The sequence below is a fragment of the Notothenia rossii genome, assembly GCF_949606895.1.
Source record: "Notothenia rossii genome assembly, chromosome: 4".
Taxonomy (NCBI): Eukaryota; Metazoa; Chordata; class Actinopteri; order Perciformes; family Nototheniidae; genus Notothenia; species Notothenia rossii.
This window is the reverse complement of record NC_136902.1, coordinates 45,905,978-45,924,233: the sequence shown is the minus strand read 5'-3', so window position 1 is coordinate 45,924,233 and position 18,256 is coordinate 45,905,978. Positions and strand designations below refer to the sequence as shown.

At 40.2% G+C, this 18,256-nt stretch overlaps 2 protein-coding genes across 5 annotated transcripts in view; one reads left to right on the top strand and one right to left on the bottom strand.

Annotated features, from left to right (window-relative positions):
* Positions 1 to 18,256, top strand: part of LOC307037901 (general transcription factor II-I repeat domain-containing protein 2A-like) — a 120,889-nt gene that overhangs the window by 77,177 nt on the left and 25,456 nt on the right. The window contains exon 4 of one of the 3 annotated variants that reach the window (XM_079679108.1): positions 12,607 to 12,687. The exons of the other annotated variants lie outside the window; for them this stretch is intronic. Within the exon in view, the coding sequence (XP_079535234.1) occupies positions 12,607 to 12,687 (81 nt within the window). The remainder of the gene's footprint in view (positions 1 to 12,606; positions 12,688 to 18,256) is intronic. 3 annotated transcript variants of the gene reach the window in all.
* LOC307037904 (uncharacterized protein) lies at positions 5,407 to 9,193 on the bottom strand. Of its 2 annotated transcripts, XM_079679114.1 has the most exons (10): positions 8,218 to 8,318; positions 7,726 to 8,024; positions 7,479 to 7,564; positions 7,273 to 7,388; positions 7,071 to 7,146; positions 6,721 to 6,978; positions 6,307 to 6,478; positions 5,988 to 6,136; positions 5,669 to 5,897; positions 5,407 to 5,550 (listed from the first exon to the last, which is right to left on the bottom strand). In XM_079679114.1, the coding sequence occupies exons 6-9, from the start codon at positions 6,848 to 6,850 to the stop codon at positions 5,707 to 5,709; spliced, it is 642 nt and encodes a 213-aa protein (XP_079535240.1). In that variant the 5' UTR covers positions 6,851 to 6,978; positions 7,071 to 7,146; positions 7,273 to 7,388; positions 7,479 to 7,564; positions 7,726 to 8,024; positions 8,218 to 8,318; the 3' UTR covers positions 5,407 to 5,550; positions 5,669 to 5,706. The 2 variants fall into 2 exon arrangements, with proteins under 2 accessions (XP_079535240.1, XP_079535239.1); XM_079679113.1 differs by lacking the exons at positions 5,407 to 5,550; positions 5,669 to 5,897; positions 5,988 to 6,136; positions 6,307 to 6,478 and adding exons at positions 8,417 to 8,605; positions 8,893 to 9,193 and having other exon boundaries at positions 6,855 to 6,978; positions 8,218 to 8,344.

The following is an 18,256-nucleotide window of genomic DNA, read 5'->3' as shown; positions in this document are numbered from 1 at the left end:
ACGGGAGTGAGTGAGTTTACACATAAACACACTTATTCACCAACGAGAAATACGTAAAGAAAAAGATTTATCAGCCATGAATTAATAAATTGGTGAATTTATAAAGAAAAAAGAGGAAACTATTAAATAACCCTAAAAACACACTGAGGGTAGAACATATTATTCAATCTTTTCATCATATGAACAAATTATTCTTTAAGAAATTTTTATTCATGTGTGAATTTGGGGAAGATTGAACTTGTTACAGTATAGACCTACAGTTTAAAGGGATGGTTTTAGTAACCACTCTATAAAAGCAGACAAATCTTTATTAGTATGGAAAATGTTAAAGGTAGAGCTAGTACCAAGCCAAAGATGGTGTTCCAATCTAGAGTATTGATTTCTCCATTGTGGCATGGTTATTACCTCAGGAGGGAAGATTAAGGTGGAAATAACATTTGTTTTTCGTCCAAGATGTAGAGTTTTAAAATGACACTGGGCAAAGAGCGAAAGCAAAGTTTAATTAAAAAAAAAAAAAAAAACTAATGTAGTTGGGAGTAATACATGCGGGGCCTTGGATCACTCATTGTGATGGTACATATTTGTTACAACAAACATCGTTTAGGGAGAAGGGGTCGCTCAACCCACCCTGCAGATGTTTTAAATCTTACTTGCAGCTTCAGAGGGAGCGCACGGCACCAGAGTATGAGTTTTAAAAGACAAGCGCCACCAGCTCCTAAAGGTCATCCATTCACCAGATGACCTGACTTTTAGAGATGTTATTTAAAGGAGAAACATATCTGCCATAGGTGTAAATTCCTGAATTAAACTGCAAACCATTAATGAAATGACTTCTGTTTTTAAAATCCTTGTTAAAGGAGGGAGTAATTATCACATGCTCGGGCACCCAAGGTTCCACACACTGTAAAAGGGGTTAGCATAGGTATTTAAGTAGACCATAATTGAAAATAAATTAGTATAATGAGTTATTGATATTCCACCGGTTTTCACACCATTTCAGGGACTTTATCACTGCATTAGAACAGACCACCCAAAGGTACTGAGTAGGAACTTTTAAGTGATGAAACTCTACAACTGTTGGAACTGACCAAAATCTTCTCCCAGAAATGACTGTCTAGACTGCCGTACCCCAGAGTAGAACGCACAACGGCCCCTTCTAGAGAACATATTACTTTCATACCTTAAATGGTATGAAAGGAGGGAGGGTAAATTTCTCAGGAGGAGACAGTTACAAATGCTAGCAGAACAAGACGACCCACCCCGTATACAGATGTTGATGACAATGATGAGTTAGTTTAAATGATATGGATGTTCGGAGATGAGATTGATCAATGAATGTCCAGCCGATGTGATTCTTTAAATGATATCATGTGAAGAAGTGAGCAAAATTAAAATGGAGTGAATCCATTTCAATTTACTTCATACTATTCCAAGATAGTATATTTTTATTATTCCAATTAATTTTACACTATTCTAAGATAGTCCATTGTATTTGACATTATTATTTTATACTATTCTAATATGGTAGATTTCATGTTGTATAAATCATTGCTATTCTAAAATGGTTTGTTTCTTTTCACTTTGTAAAAACAAGTGCCTTAACACTGAGCGTGGTATGAGAACGGTTTCTGTGAAAGGAGGGAGGAAGAAATGTTCTGATACCAAGCCATTGCTGCTATTTTGAAGAATGATATTGAATGTAAAGACTAGAAGTTATACACAAGGGAAAACTTTTATGTTTGAACACAGACAAGAATTTATTTTGTATTTTTGTAAAGCCGGCTGTAAAACCATTCCATTTGATTGTATGTTTGTTAATATGAGATATGTAATATGCAAAGTTCAGATGAAGAACTCATTGATTTCAGTATTATACACACCTTTTAGGTGTGTAAGGAGGGACTGTTAGAAATTAAAATCAATGTTTTAATGGGGAAATGTAGTTTAAACATGCTGTCAGTTTTAATGCTCTTTTATACTGAAAAACCAGAAATTCTTGTGCACAAGCAGTTAAGCTTTTATTCTGAAAATCCTTCATCTCCGGTTAGCATTTAGCATGTGGCTAATATACGATTTCCTGAAGAGGTGAATTTAGTAGCGAAATGATATGGAGTGGTGCAAACCGAAGCCTACTGATTTAACACTACAACTATAGATGTCGAGATACTATCATGCTGAATATTAAATGAAGGTACAGTTTATTTGAATACATTGTTTACAGACGAGAGTAGCATGTGACAACATCCGGAATGACCGGAAACCAAACGAGCCGAGAAGTATTGTTTAGAGTATTGATTACAGCGTTTAGAATGTGTTAAATGAAAAGTGATGAAAGAGAATATGAGGAGAAACGGCGTGTTAAGCATATATTGAATGTGAAAAGAACCTATCCTCTGTTTAAATGCAATAACGGACATTGGAGACGAGGTGAGCCGGCTGGCGGGGAGGAGCCAGCAGAGGATATATATAGCAGCGCCGGGGGAGAGATCCGCTGTCTTTCTTGCTCAGGAGAACCGGACCACAGCTGTTTGTCTGACGGAACAATATTCTGTCTGTAACACTACCGCGCCTTTTTTAATTAAAGTATCCCATTTGAATCTTTTCAGAGACTCCATTTAGTCTCATTTTAAAGCTTCTCTCCTGGACGCGAGAATAAAGAACATATTTAACACTAACGTCACATCACAACATTGTAAAGTTAGCTATCATATATCAGGCTATAACTAAAGTAGCATTGATAATATACTAACGTTACTGGCAGGACTGTTGATACTGATCCATAGCAGAAACTAATGCGCAAGTATCAGCCGTATCTCGCGTTACCTAATGCAAATCCACACTACGTCTTACGGTGCTGTGTACCGGAGGGGAGGGAGAGAGCAGCGAAGGGGGGGAGAGAGATTTAATACGGTTTCCTGATAAACGTTTTGTTTTGTAGGTGCTTGTGTGGGGAATGCCAGCCCATGACCTCAGCTGTGGAGAGCATGTGCTGCAGGGAGGTGGATCCCTTCTGGGCCCTGGAGGAGAACCTCACCCCCAGACCAGACATAACATGCCTGACACTGCACCCAGGCTTTGAAGCATGCTGTCTGAATCCCTTTGTGCTACAGATAGCCTACATCAGGGCTATTCAACTACACATTCAGTTGGGCCAGATTTTATAACTACAAAATTCAGCTGGGCCAGACATTCAGCGGCCTGTAAAAAGCGGGTAGTGACACATTTTAAACCAACACATATTACTGCGATGAAAAACATGCAATTTGTATTCATTGTTCATCTAACAAAGGTAGGTCAAAAAGTGCATAAAAACACAACAAATTAGCATTAATTTAACAGAATCTGAAAAAAAAGTGCACAGTTGGAGCATTACATTTGTTTGCTTTAGAAGTCAAATATTCAGGTTATTTTTTTTGGACCAGGCACATCACAAAGTGCATTTACTGAATACAATAATAGCAGTCTTAATAAATGTCCTCACATACAAAAAAAACAGCTAAAGAGCTCCAATGCAACACAAAGAGGTAGCAATATTTTTTCACTTTTCAAGTAACAACAAAAAAATCATACGTTTTGGTCACATTTGACCCAGACACATTACAAAGTGCACTTAAATGAATACAGAAAGAACTGTCAAACCCTTCAGTGCACAAACCCGTAAAAAGGGATACGGGTAACTATATGAATGAATACTACACAACACGTCTACTATAGTAAACTACTCTAGGTGCTTATTATCACCTCATTTGTGATTTGTCATCGCTGACTTTCTAAATGGGAGAAGGGACATTTTTTGTTTTGAACAAGAGCAGTGATTTTTGGCTCATAGGATGTCAATGCAATCCTAAGACATTGGTGAAGAGTGCTGTCAGTCAGGGAGCAGCGAGTGCTACTTTTGATTGAGTTCATGTGTGAAAAGCTTGATTCACATGTGTATGTTGATCCAAACATACTGAGCACACAGATCGCTACTTTCTGAACGTTAGGGAACTGCTGTTTTTTGACATCACTCCAAAACTTCGCTGGCCCGTTAGTGCGCTGCATGTCAATAAGCTCCAGTGTATATTTCCCCTTGTCGATGCAGGGGACCACTTCCTTTGCTCCGGTTGATACCTCCCCCTCTATTGCAACAGTGAAGGGGTCTCTGGCAAAGCCCATCATCACGTCTGTGGGCAGAGCAAGTCCATCCAATCGACCGGCAAAGTTCTCTTTCAACCTCGCAATGAAATCTGTCATCACATCCGTGATTTGTGCCGGAGATGTGATGTGTTTGGGGAGCGTCGGAAAATGCAGCATCCGACCCGTGCTCAAGTCGGTAGCGAAAAGGTCCAGCTTGACTTGGATCTGCTCCACAAGATCAATTACCGTTTTGTCTCTGTTTACGCTTCAGAGTTGAGAGGGACATGTTTTAGAGTTGCTATCATAGGACCACCGTTACTAGCACCACTAGATGCAATTTCAAAAAACGTGCTGCGTTGTGGTTTGGTGGTTTCTATGCAACGCGGAGTGTTGCGTTCATGGTCTGTACTATTGTAGGAATTTGGCTACGGGAGGCTGGGCCACTCGGGAGTTGGTTCTGGGCCGCATCCGGCCCGCGGGCCGCCAGTTGAATAGGCCTGGCCTACATGAACTTCAGGTAGGAGCATGGCCCGCTTCAAGCAAGCAGACATGAGTATGTTTAGATTACAATTAAAAAGATAAATACTATTAAAGATAATATAGTTGCTATTGACCCCGAGTGTTTAGCAGGTTTCAAAACCCAGAACCTGTAGATGATATAACACTTGTTGATGATGTTAACAAGGCTATCAAGTTTACCTGTAGATATTGTGTCCCTATCCCCAGGCAATACCGCTACACAGCTTACAGGCAGGTCATCCGCTGGGCCTATGGAGTTCTAGGCAGGCACATTAGGAAGTCCTTACCCTCATGTGTTGTGTCTGCCATCAGAAGACAGTTCCCAGAAGAAGGAGGAGGAATTTACAAAGGTTTTGAGTGGCCTCATTTTGGTGACGATTAATACAATTAATCACAATCATAGTGTGTTCGCACTATGTGTTCGCATACACATGCATTTCCAAACATTTTGTCTACCTATGCTGTAAATGTGGTATTTTTTCAATTTACACAAATAAACAAATAGTGTATTTTCATTAATAACCACCAAAATACGTTATTTGAACACTCCCCTCGATCGATTTACAAAAAAAAAAATAGTAGGGCCCGCCCTAATAAACCAATGCAGTTTTTGAAGATATACATTTTTCAACACAGAATCATTTAACAAATTACACCATATCCAGTCATTTTAGAAGTCAGAAAATGCTATCTGTTCATTGCAGTTATTGTTTATTGAATTAGATTACCATGACCTCAACATAATTATGTAGAGTACAAGTCCACAGCCAAGAAAATGTTATTTGCATATCATTTCATTTATGAATATGGAATCATTTATTTAATATTATTATCGCAGCTCAACGAGGCTCCCTCTTGTCAGATGGAGGGAGTAAATACAGCGGCAAACTTTGGGACCTGTCCAAACATATCCTATGAAGAGAGAAAGAAAATATTGTTATTATATATTAATTTTGATTTTTGCACCATCAAAATATCTTACCAGGTTTTATCTAACAAATAAACAAATGTCAATTTAGAATAATCTTACCCTGAAAACTGTGAACCACAAAATCTGCTGGTTTCACACTAATTTCCTGTGTTAAACCGGGAATGCCGTGCCAGATAAAGGCCAACTGCCTCATCCTTGGCGATCTCATGGCAGGAAGTGGAAAGGGGGGCAGGGGCAGTGGAGGACAAGACTGCACTGCTCTCTCGTAGAGTCTCTGGTGACCTGGAGTAGCCCTCTCTCAGAGACTCCATCAGGGCTGCAGCGTATGCTGAAGGAAGGAAACAAGTGATCACATTCAGTGATATTATAGATGCATCACACAATAAATAATATTTAGGGACCGAGTAAAACAGCTAACCGTAAGATGGCTTCTCCTTGATAGGGCGAACTACCCAGCCACCTTTGCAGAACCTTGGGTAGCGAACTGCATAACGCACCTCACCATCATTGGTTCGATCAACCTCTCTGCTGCTATTGTGGTTAAAGTGCAGGGCTGCCATGAGAAGCCTGTAGAAAAATCAGATTATGCAGTTCACAAGTTGTTTGTACATATGTGAATAAACTGTTTAACTGATAGCATTAGTCGGTTAAACTTCGTATTGTTCGTTAACGGTTAAATGGTTAATTATTAACATCCCTAAGCCGTACACATTATTTCACCATCACATCATATTTACCTGCTGTACATCCCAAGTAAGGAGAACCCAGTGTGCTTTTGTGCAAAGTGGAGGATGAGGGAGTGAATTGCCTCCAGGGAATAGGTCTGATGCTGTGGAGACAACTTCCGGACATCCTTCACCAATGCTGTTCTCAAAGTCATCCTCTCCAGTTTAATGGCTGCAGTTGTTCCTGTACAAACACATATTTTGTTCTGATGTTACTAGAATTGTCTACATATGCATGTATTACCTACACTGATAAAGCACGATTGTGTGATACTATCAGGTGTTATTTATATAACGCCTTGTTAATGTGTTAGCACACTTTGGGTTATATATTGATGGAGTGCTCTGGAACCAAAATAAACTAAGCACCAACAAGCACTTGGACGACTAAGATGTTTCAGCAACACAGTGTACAGAGTACGTTACCTGGTTCCAGCCACTCCTTGTCCCTTGCTTCTCCCTCCAGAGGTGGATGTGCACAGCAGGGAAATGCAGGAGTGCCGTGTTCATGGATGTCCTGAACATGATTCACCATACTTTGCCACTTGGCTTCCATCACATCTGGATCTCCATCAGGAGTGGAAGCTGCAGTCCAGTACAGGTGATTGATGATGGCTGGCCTCCACAGCTTCAGGTCCTCACACTCCCTCTCCTTTGCAGCAGCATCCAAAGCTTTCCCTAGACCTGTTTCACAACAGAAACAAAATGTTAAAAAAGAAAATGTAATTATAAACAAATTTCAGCCTAATCAAACCTACCAACATCAAGATACATACTTTTACCAATATGCCAGATATCAAAGAAATGAGTTGTTCCTCCTGGACACAACTCCTCCCGCACCCACTTGGCAACCTAAAGAGTGAAACACAACACCTTAATTACTTAATAACTAGTAAGAAAATGCATTTTTTGCTGTTAATATGGTGCGCCAAGAATCTTTGTGTGTACATATGTCTGTTCGTTCTTGTGTGTCTTTACCTGCCGATTTCGGTCCGTAATAAGGCTGAAACTTGCATGTGTTGGTCCTTAAGGAACTCAATGCTGCGTTTTAGACCCTCTAGTTCACACCAGGTGCTGCTTGGGACCTCTGAGCTCTGTAAAACAACATTATGCAGTCATATCACTAACCGTGTCACATCAGACGAAAGCACATCTGATTTGTGTGACTGATGACGTTAACTTACCTGGACAAGTTGAAGATCCAAAACCTTGTTTATTCTGTCCTCGATCAAGGAGTAGGTGCCATATTTGGCACAATGGCCAGGAGAGTCTGACGTATGAGTGTCAAAAATAGTTTAATTCAGACGTTAAAGCCCAAAAAACAATGCAATGCAGTTATTGTAAGTTGCTTTGGATAAAGCTAAATGAATGTAATTTAAATATTGTTTTGACCTCTTTTTGATATCAATAATACAAGCTGAAGTGTTCTACCTGCAGTCACTAGAGAGGATTAGCCCACCCCCCATCTCCTTCAGTTCTCGGATGATCCCAGCCTGCTCAGTTTGCCATGCCTGCACGATAGTAGGGATTGTGTACAGGCGTTGATGGCGGAAGAAGGTGCCGACACTGATGCACTGAAGCCCTAACAGTTTCAACATTCGTATTGTCTGGGTAGCCATGCAACCTGAAAAGTGGATGGCCCCACTCAGTAACAGGTTGCAGGCTGGCATGTTTCTGTACAGCATTGGCTTGTTCTGCCAAAAACGCTCATACCCACATGCTGCACATACCTAAGAGATGTGAAAAGCAGAACATTGCCAGTACAACTCTTAGTCAGTCAAAAATCAATTATACCATAAAACTAATGAAGTATAGACACAGTGAATTGATAAAACATAAAAATAAAATAAAACAAACATTTACATACAGGTTATGATACAACCTTTATTTTTACATCAGTGGAATTCACACATATCCTCTTACTTGTTTTATCTCTATATACATTCCCTCTTGCTGCTCCACATTACCCTGGGTTTCCCCACAACAGGAAAGGAAAATGGTGAACAAGGACATCAGCTGGGTTTGGCACACAATGAACTTGTCAGCAGCACTGAAAAAAAAAAAGAAAAACACAAAATTTGGTAATACAGTACACATCATCTCAAATTAAAAGAAGCCTTACTTGAGATCAATATTAGTTCGCTGCAGTGGCTCTTTTGATGGTTCCTCGTCAGACGACTCGCTCATCATTTCCTCCTCTGGGCTCCATGGCATATCCCCAGGGTGGTCCATGGTTACAGAAGATGACTCATCATCACTGTGTGCAGGACTGGACACCCCACACTGACCATCCTGGGCTGTACCTGGACAGCTAGGATAAAAAGATATATATTATATAATTGTGCCTGCCATAAACAACAGCCCTGCCATACAATCTACCTTTACAAAGCTTATGTTCAGGTTGTGTTGACATTCGGGCTGAGATGTTTTAATTCATTTATATGTTAATTATTGAGGTCATAGCAAGTCTTGGAGTTGTAACAGCCTGCATCATACTGAGATGTTTTTCTAATATGTTTTTAACATGTACAAAAACTATCCAGAGTCTTTACCGTGTTTTGATGTAAAATGGGCGCGCTACTTCTGTGTTACATTTACCTGATGAACGATGGAAAGGTCTGAGGTTACACTGTGAGCCGCAGTGAAGCACAGATGTTGGCTGAGGAACCAGTGGAGAGACGACCTCTTGCTCTGGGTCTATAAGCCCAGCATCACTGGCTGTAGGTGAATCTGCAGTACTGTTGTCTCCCAAAGTCTTGAAAACACACACATGAAACACATGATTACACATGAAAATAAATAGTAACTGCGCCATTAGATATGCAAATAAAGTCCCCACGCCAATTCTAGCTAACATTATCCATTATGACTTAGCAAGTGGGTTTAACAAGCTAGCAACATTAACTTACAACAATAAATACAAAACACACGTTGCTTGTCATTATTGAAATCATTATACTGACTAATTTGGAAGTTAGCAAACGTTAGAAAAACAATACTTACGGTGCACAATTCACGTTTTCGTTTTGCTGAATCTCTGACCGACGCTCCCGCGTTTTTCGTCACAGACGCAGCATTGAAGTCCCGTCTCTTTGTCTGCACAAAACGAACCCAGGACCGAAAGCTAGCTAGCTTTCTTTTCCTGTTAGTGAAATAGTGGACTCGATGTCCTGACAGGCTGGTATTTGTGCTACCTGCACAAACACAATACTGCACCATGATTACAAATGGTGAAATACAATGTAAAACTACCGAAAAATACCAGCTCCTTAAAACCAACCGCTCTACTCAACGCAACTCTACTATACCCGCGGTCAGAGAGCGGAGATGTGTCCCCTGTGTGATGTAATATGACACATTTGACATATGACCTTAAAAAAAAGCCGTTTTTAAGAGCAGAGCTCAAAATTGCTCCTTTCCCTCTGAATTCCTGCCCTTATGTCTAGGGTGGCCATCCGTCCGGTTTTAGGTCGGACAGTCCGGTTTTCAATGTCTGTGTCTGTCTGCCGGCGCAGCCTTGAGCTGGACGCTCATTTGTCCTCCTTTTGAGGTGATCCCCATTTTATACTTTTAGGGTATAAAAAAAAAATAGACAATTATACAAAGAAATACAAAAAATAAGTTATGTGTAAGTATATATCCCTGTAAGACTTGTGGTCTTACAAATTATTGGCTGAATGTGATGTCAAATAAATATCTTGTATTTCATTGGTTAATAAACGTAAACAATTAGCCATGTGCTTCTTGACGTCACGTTCACGGCATGGCACTGTGGCACAGAGTGACGTTAGCGCTAGCAGACTAGCTCATGAGCCAACTCCGCCTAGTTAGCGGTAGGTTAAACCGCAGAAATGCCGAAACGAAAGACTTCATTTAATCCTGAATGGTCGAAAGAGCATGGATTCCTCACAAAAAGCCGAAAGGACGACTTCCATGCTTTTTGCACGTTGTGTCGTTGCGATGTGGACGTAAGTAGCAAAGGAAAAGGTGCTGTCGACAGACATGCTAACACAGATAAGCACAAAAGCAACGATCAAAGCGCAGGTGCCTCTTCACTTTTATCGTTTTTCCGTGAAGCTTCATCGCCTCAAGATGACAAAATCTCCGCAGCAGAACTTTGTAAAGTTTATCATGCCGTCAAGCATCACCAGTCATACAGGAGTGTAGACTGTGGAATAAAAGTTGATCGCACAATCTACAACGACTCATCAATAGCAAAAGGGATGACCTGTGGAAAAACAAAAGCCAAAGCTTTGTGCGAAAATATCCTAGCACCCTACTCTGTCCAGACGCATGTGGATTACATAAAAGAAAATGAACTGCATTATTCAGTGGCAAGTGATGCATCAAACAAAGGTACGATCAAGTGTTTCCCCATTGTACTGAGATATTTTCACTTTGAGGAGGGCGTGCAACATGCACTGTTGGATTTTTACAGTGATAGCAACGAAAAGTGGAAGCTATAACAAATCAGCTGCTATCTAAACTGGAGATGTCTGGACTAGATGTGAAAAAAATTTCAGCATATGCAGCAGACAACGCCAGCGTTAACTATGGAAAACACAACAGTGTTTATCAGAAACTGAAACAGGCTCAAAAAGACGTGCTCGCTGCAAACTGTTTAGCCCATATTCTGCACAATGCAACAAGATATGCAGCAAGCAACTTGGATATTGACATTGAAAATGTTGTGCTTAAGGTGTATAGCCATTTTAGCATCTCAGCTAGCAGAACGGTGCAGTTGAAGGAATTCTGCGAGTTTGTGGAAGTGGAGGAATGCAATCTGCTGCGGCACGTTGTCACGCGATGGTTGTCTCTGCTGCCATCTATTGACAGAATCCTGAAGTGTTGGAGACCCCTGACCAGCTACTTTCAGAGTCTAGGTGAGGAGGAATGCTCCAAGATTTTGTGGAAATGCTTTGGAGAGGATGGCAACGAAGTATCTGAGATGTATTTTCTCTTCCTCAGTCACATTCTGAAAGTGTTTTCAGACTGCATTGAAGCACTCGAGGCCAAATCATTCAGCATAACCTCTGTGTTTAAGGTAATGACTGAACTGAAAGGGAAACTTGAGAGAAGGTTAAAGGACACATTTTTTGGCTTTGCTGTGAACAACAAACTCAAGCAGCTAACCCCTGATCTGGCTAAGAAATGTGAGGCTGATTTTCTTGTTTTCTATGAAAGAGCCAAGAAATACGTGAGTGAAAGGTATGACTTCTCTGAGAATAGCTTTCATAGTAAAGTGTCAAAGCTTGGCCTCACAACTGCTGTGTCCTATGGAGAATACAGTGATGCAGTCCAAGCCTGCAGCCTGAAAGACATTGACATGGATGGACTCTATGAGGAATATGGCATGGTGGAAGCTATTCTCAGCTCTTCAGAAATGGAAAGATGCCACAGTGAGGAGCGGTATCTGAAACTGTTTTCCAAAGCAGAAGTCCCACTTGTGAATCTGAGGAAGATCAGCGCCTACATCTTCTCCATCCCATGTAGCAATGCACATACAGAACGTGTGTTCTCAATGATGACCTCAGCATGGAGAAATGAGAGAAATCGTCTGGATGTGGACAGTGTCAAGGCAGAGCTGCAAATTTGTGTCAACTTCACATTTGAGTGCACAGACATGTACCAGAGACTCCTTACAAACAAAAAACTCTTGGAAGCAGCCAGGAAAGGGCAAAAGTATCATAAATAGACATTCAACTTGTGGTTAGTACACTAGAGTCTTATTGTGTTTTGAGTGTGAAGGATTCAGTGAAGCCAGGATAAAAACTAAAAGATAATCCCAAAGTGTCCTCCTTTTTGGTGTTATGGAAATGGCCACCCTACTTATGTCTCGTAAAACATATAAAATCCTGCATTCACTTTTTTAATTGTGATTTTCAAGCAAGTTTAAGCATAAATGTAGAAAAAATAAAAACCTGCAAGATGCTCTTTAAATAGGTTATTGTGATATATTGTTTACAAGTCTGCATTCAGTTTATCTTTGGTTCAAGGATTCATTCCAAAGTAGGGTGATATGCAAACAGACAGAATACACTATCTACCTAATGCTTTAAAAAAACTCATGATGACCATTAACAATGGTTTTCACTGATCATTATGAAATGCATTCATAACAATCAAAGAAAATAATAAAGATGGTGACGACGTGAATGAGGAAAAGTATTTGATAGAATTAAATGCTTCCTTATAATATAGCTTTCTAATTGCGAAGTTATATGTGAACACTTGCACACCCCTCACCCACACACATACACACAACACTTTGCCCTCTGCAAACAAGTGGTTTTAATCCTGTTCCCATTGCAGGTTCCCATGAGATATTCTGACTGTCCTGCAATGATGGAATCTGAATTGAATTCTTCTGATTCAGAAGATGGCACAGAGATGGTAAGTGATGTCAACACACAGGCATACACTGGCAACCCCTGTTTCTCTCTCACTCTCAAACACTCACAAAAAATATCCTCAGAGAGATTGCTGGACTAAATTATTTTGAGAGAAGATGAAAACAATTTAGAAATGAAAAATGATTGTAAGACTGGTAAGATGGCCAAATATCCCAAGTTTAATGTTCAATTGAGGAGACTACGCTTAAAGGTGGGGTAGAAGGCTCGAGATACACTTTTTGTTATATACCATGGAATGCTCTTAACATCCCGATAGCAATGAATATCTTAAGTGCTTCGACAAAAAGTCAGTAGTAATAATGATCCCGCTTTCGTCTCATTAGTATGCATACAAAAGTGACAGGTCACACCTCCCCCAATTATGCAAATGAGCTAAGTCCCGCCTCCCCTTTGATCGAGGTGTGAGATCTCAAGTAGGTGTGATATCCCAAGTAGGTGTGAGATCCGTCGATAGGAGGGGGGTGATGTGTATTCACAGGTGTGAAAAGCCCCAACTGTTGCGCCTTATGGTGTATAATAAAAAAATACAATTTAAATACAATTTAAAATTTAAAAAAATCACATTAGTATGCATAAAAACTGACAAGTGTGTGTGTGTGTGTGTGTGTGTGTGTGTGTGTGTGTGTGTGTGTGTGTGTGTGTGTGTGTGTGTGTGTGTGTGTGTGTGTGTGTGTGTGTGTGTGTGACGGTCTCCCCTAACCCCTGCTGTGGACCGGGGCTACATCAAATCTTATTTTAGCCCCTAAAGAAAAGCCCACCATAAACATAATAATTAAAAATAGTATTGATGTATGTTACCACTTTCCTTCTTCATCAGACAGCGGGGTGACTGTACCTCAAAGTGTGTCTAAAAGTATCTTGGCAAGAGAAAAAAAAGCCAAAATTCGCCTAGGCCATTAAAAAGAAACCGAATTGCTGCTAAGAAATAAGGAATTTCTTGAGGTTTTGACAATTTTAAGTCTTTTAAAAGTATTTTTTTTTTTTGTATAATATTTACATGGGCTGGCCCCCCTCCCCTTGGAGGAATTCATCCACAGAAAACACACTGGACGCAGCACTAGGTCAGAAACCAGAGGAGACTGTGAAGTCCACCACAGACGGACCACCTTTGGACAAAATGTCCTCTCCATTAAAGGCAGCTCATTGTGGAATAGCCCCCCAACTGAGATACGGGATTGTCCCACTCTCAATAGTTTTAAAGGTCAACTTAAAGAATGGTGAGCAACAAACAGACGTGTAATCACAGCTAAATAAATGCACTTTAACACAGGTGTATCTCCTCTTGCACTTTTATGTAGCGCTTTTTATCTTATCTTGCACTTTATATATCATAGCTGCTACATTGTACTGCCATGTGGTAAATGCTTGTATGCTGCTCATGCTCTTTCTGCATATCATTTATTTATTTCTGCTGTATATATATATATATATATATATATATATATATATATATATATAAATGTGTGTGTGTGTGTGGCCCCCCTCCAAGGGGAGGGGGGCCAGCCCATGTAAATATTATTTAAAAAAAAAAAAAACTTTTAAAAGACTTAAAATTGTCAAAAACTCAAGAAATTGTGATTTTCAAGGATGGTAGTGGTGGTATGACTGTGGCTTTCTGTCAAACACCTGGATAGCTCTCTTGAACAGCTGTTCTATGGGTTTCAGGTGTGTGGCACAAGCAAACGACCAGTTTGTAAAACAGTATTCAATGTGGGATAGAATCATACAGTGGAGGTATGACTTTGCAGCATTGACAGTTAAGAAAAGGTCTAATTTGTTTAAAATGTTGCAAGTTGAATTTAATGGTATTGGTTACTTTCCGGATATGCTTCTTAAAAAGTCAAGTGCGAGTCCAATATGACACTCTCTGTTCAAGATACTTGAACTGGGAGACTAGTTCTATTTCTGCTCCATTAAAAAATACATTGGATCCTTCGATTTTGATTGATCGTTTACTGAACATCGTCGTTTGCATCAACATGCATACTGTTTTTGTTGTACTCATACTGTCAATATGCAGATTGTGTTTTATAGCTTTAGATAGAATGTGTTTTCTTCCTCTTTGCATAATTTGCATCCACAATCCTTTGCCAGTAGGTGTTTCCACAGTCCTTGCGGTTTTCCAATTGTTCAACTAATTGGGAGCTACTGTAAGCTCTTTGTATTTGCATTTTAGCACATTACTTCCTGCAGTGATTCAGAAAGTATTGTGTTTGGGCTTTTATTGTGAAAGGGAAAACACTACTCAGAGCCAGACATAATTTCATAGAGAAAGCGAGTCTTATCGGGAGCCAATTTAAATGCTAATGTCGTCTTTATTCTACATCCATTACAAATTTGTGCAATCAACTACTTCATTATGATAAGTTGTCTACAGCCACTTTAAATGCAATCAAATGTATATTTCTAAGTTCTTACAACTTAAAAAATATTTACGTACAAATGACTGTATATTGAATATATTTCTGTACCCAGTGTTGAACAGGACCCAAACCTTTGAGAGATGAAAAAGGACAAATCTGCTTTAATCAACTGCCAAGTAGTCAAGTCTGCATTTGTGTCTGTTCATTTGTAAAACGTGGAATTCGGTTTCTTTTTAATGGCCTAGGCGGATTTAGGCTTTTTTCTCTTGCCAAGATACTTTTAGACACGCTTTGAGGTATGCAAAACCTTAAAACTAGAACACTGATGGCTGGCTTACGCTGCAAACTTCATCACCTTTTAACAAGAGAGTAAGTATATAAAACGTTATTTTGTATATTTTACACATCAGCAGAAACAGAGAGAGATGGCAGGAAGGGGGAAGACAGTCTCCCCCACCTTTACAGACACTGTGTTTTAGAGAGAACAAATACAAGTGTAAGGTAAGTGTTTTTAAAATCCATCCCCCCTCTGTCGAGTGATAAGATGGCAGGAAGGGGGGAGGAGGGGGCAGGGCCAGGCTCACACAGTCACCCCGCTGTCTGACGAAGAAGGAAAGTGGTAACATACATCAATACTATTTTTAATTATTATGTTTATGGTGGGCTTTTCTTTAGGGGCTAAAATAAGATTTGATGTAGCCCCGGTCCACAGCAGGGGTTAGGGGAGACCGTCACACACACACACACACACACACACACACACACACACACACACACACACACACACACACACACACACACACACACACACACACACACACACACACACACACACACACACACACACACACACACACACACACACACACACACACACACACACACACACACACACACACACACACACACACACACACACACACACACACACACACACACACTTGTGGGCGGGCCCAGCTGTCAGTTTTTATGCATACTAATGTGATTGAAACACAATTTTTTTTTTTTGTATTATAAGGCGCAACAGTTGGGGCTTTTCACACCTGTGAATACACATCACCCCCCTCCTATCGACGCATCTCACACCTACTTGGGATATCACACTTACTTGAGATCTCACACCTCGATCAAAGGGGAGGCAGGACTTAGCTCATTTGCATAATTGGGGGAGGTGTGACCTGTCACTTTTTTATGCATACTAATGAGACGAAAGCGGGATCATTATTACTACTAAAGTCCATTAAAAAATGTGGAAGCCGTAGTACTGTAAAAAGCACGACCAATCATCTGAGCCGGCCCGACTAAAATAACTGGATGGCCTAAATAGCATTACCAACCACCAAAGTGTCCGAATTCAAAACAGTTATTTGGAGAGCAAAACCTTATTAACGGCTTGTCACTAAAAGGAGAAAAATAAAGACTTTGGGGCCTTCACTTTAATCAGCAGCAGGTAGCAAATAAGCCACAGGAGTTGCATCATTTATTCACTGTCAAATAGCATAAACTGTACACACACTGCAACGTCTCTCTCTCACTCACTCACTCACACTCACGGAGAAGATATGCGAGTAGTGGTGGTAGTCTGGCAGATTAATACAATCATGCGGCTATAAACTGCTTTTTTAGTTTGAAGAAGTGACCATCTTTCTGAGCTCAGCTGCCTTTTTCCCCATAGAGAAACGCACACAAGTATTCTGCAGATTGCAAGAAAAAGGGAGCGTTGCCAACAAACCATTCAATGTTTATTTTCATGAGGATGTATCCTTCCTTAAACCAAATTGTATTTTCGGCATTTAAAAATATCTGATGCTTTACTTAATGTGTCTTAACCTCATCTAGGGGGGTTTGGGGGCATGCACCACCAGGAAGATTTTTTTAAATGTTGAAGTTAAAAGCATCAATCTGGTGCACTTTGAGAGCAACATGAAGAGATCTATGGATACATCTCTCAACACCCATATGAAACAGAACTGAAACAGATTTTTTTCTTTTTGGATATTTTACAAATCACTTCCCTTTTAAACTGTATTCTTGTTTATTAACAAAAACTTTTTTTTACTGTCATATTAGTATTGTATACCTGTTTACTTTATTCTATTATTTTTCTATAACTATAATGATCATATAAAGATGTCCCTTTACCTCACTGGTTGGAGAAAAAGCTTCTTATATTCGTTAGCATAGCTAGCTAACCAGATGCTAATAACAACAACGTTATTGACCGTATGATCAGTATGACAGAAGAACAGATCGCCACAGGGCTTTCAACTAAAGACACAGCCACGCAAAAACTGCGGCATGTTTACAGCTCCTTATGGGTATTGCAATTTGTGAAGTCCCGGCCCGGAGCCGCGTTCTGGTGCTCTCCGTTAGAACTACATTCCTGTCAGACGAGACATATACCACGTGATGACACGTTAGGCTCGTGTTGTGTTCAAGGACCCTGTCCTTGGCCAGGAAAAACAAGCTTGTTTAATTATTTTGCAGTCTAGATTTCTTGAATTTTTTTCTTTTTTGCGTGTGTTTATAAATTACCTCGAGGGCCGTACCAAATGGTCACGCGGGCCGTATACGGCCCGGAGGCCGGAGGTTCCCCACCCCTGCTCTAGAGAAAGAAAGCTATTGATTTGTGTGAGCCCATCACCTTTCCTCTAGCGCCACCATTCACCCATTTCATCCAACTACTATTTATTATTATTTTATTATTATCTGATTATTTCTTACGGTTATTTGTTTTCCGAATGAAGAAATGTTGTATCCAGGTGCAACAGTGACACAGGGGCAGGGCCTTCTAGCTGTGATGATCTTTGCTCTGCGTCATCATCTAACTGGAGCTGCCCTTAGTGACTTACTGGGTTTAATCAATTTGCTCGTCCCTAACCTCGTCCCTGCATCCAAGTATCTCTTCAAGAAGTTTTTCGGTGATCCGGCTGTGTCAAGCGTGGCTCATTTTTACTGTGAGGTCTGTCAACATTACATTGGTAAAGATCCTGATGATGGCTCATGTTCACACTGTGGCACCTCCTTTAACACGACAACGAGTGCCAAAAGGGGAAACTTCTTCTTTTCACTGAAGGACCTCCTAAAAGACACTCTTGAGAACCATGGTATAGACTTAATACCTAAATCTATTAGGCATTCACATGACAACATTAATGACTTGATGGATGGGAAGATTTACCAAAA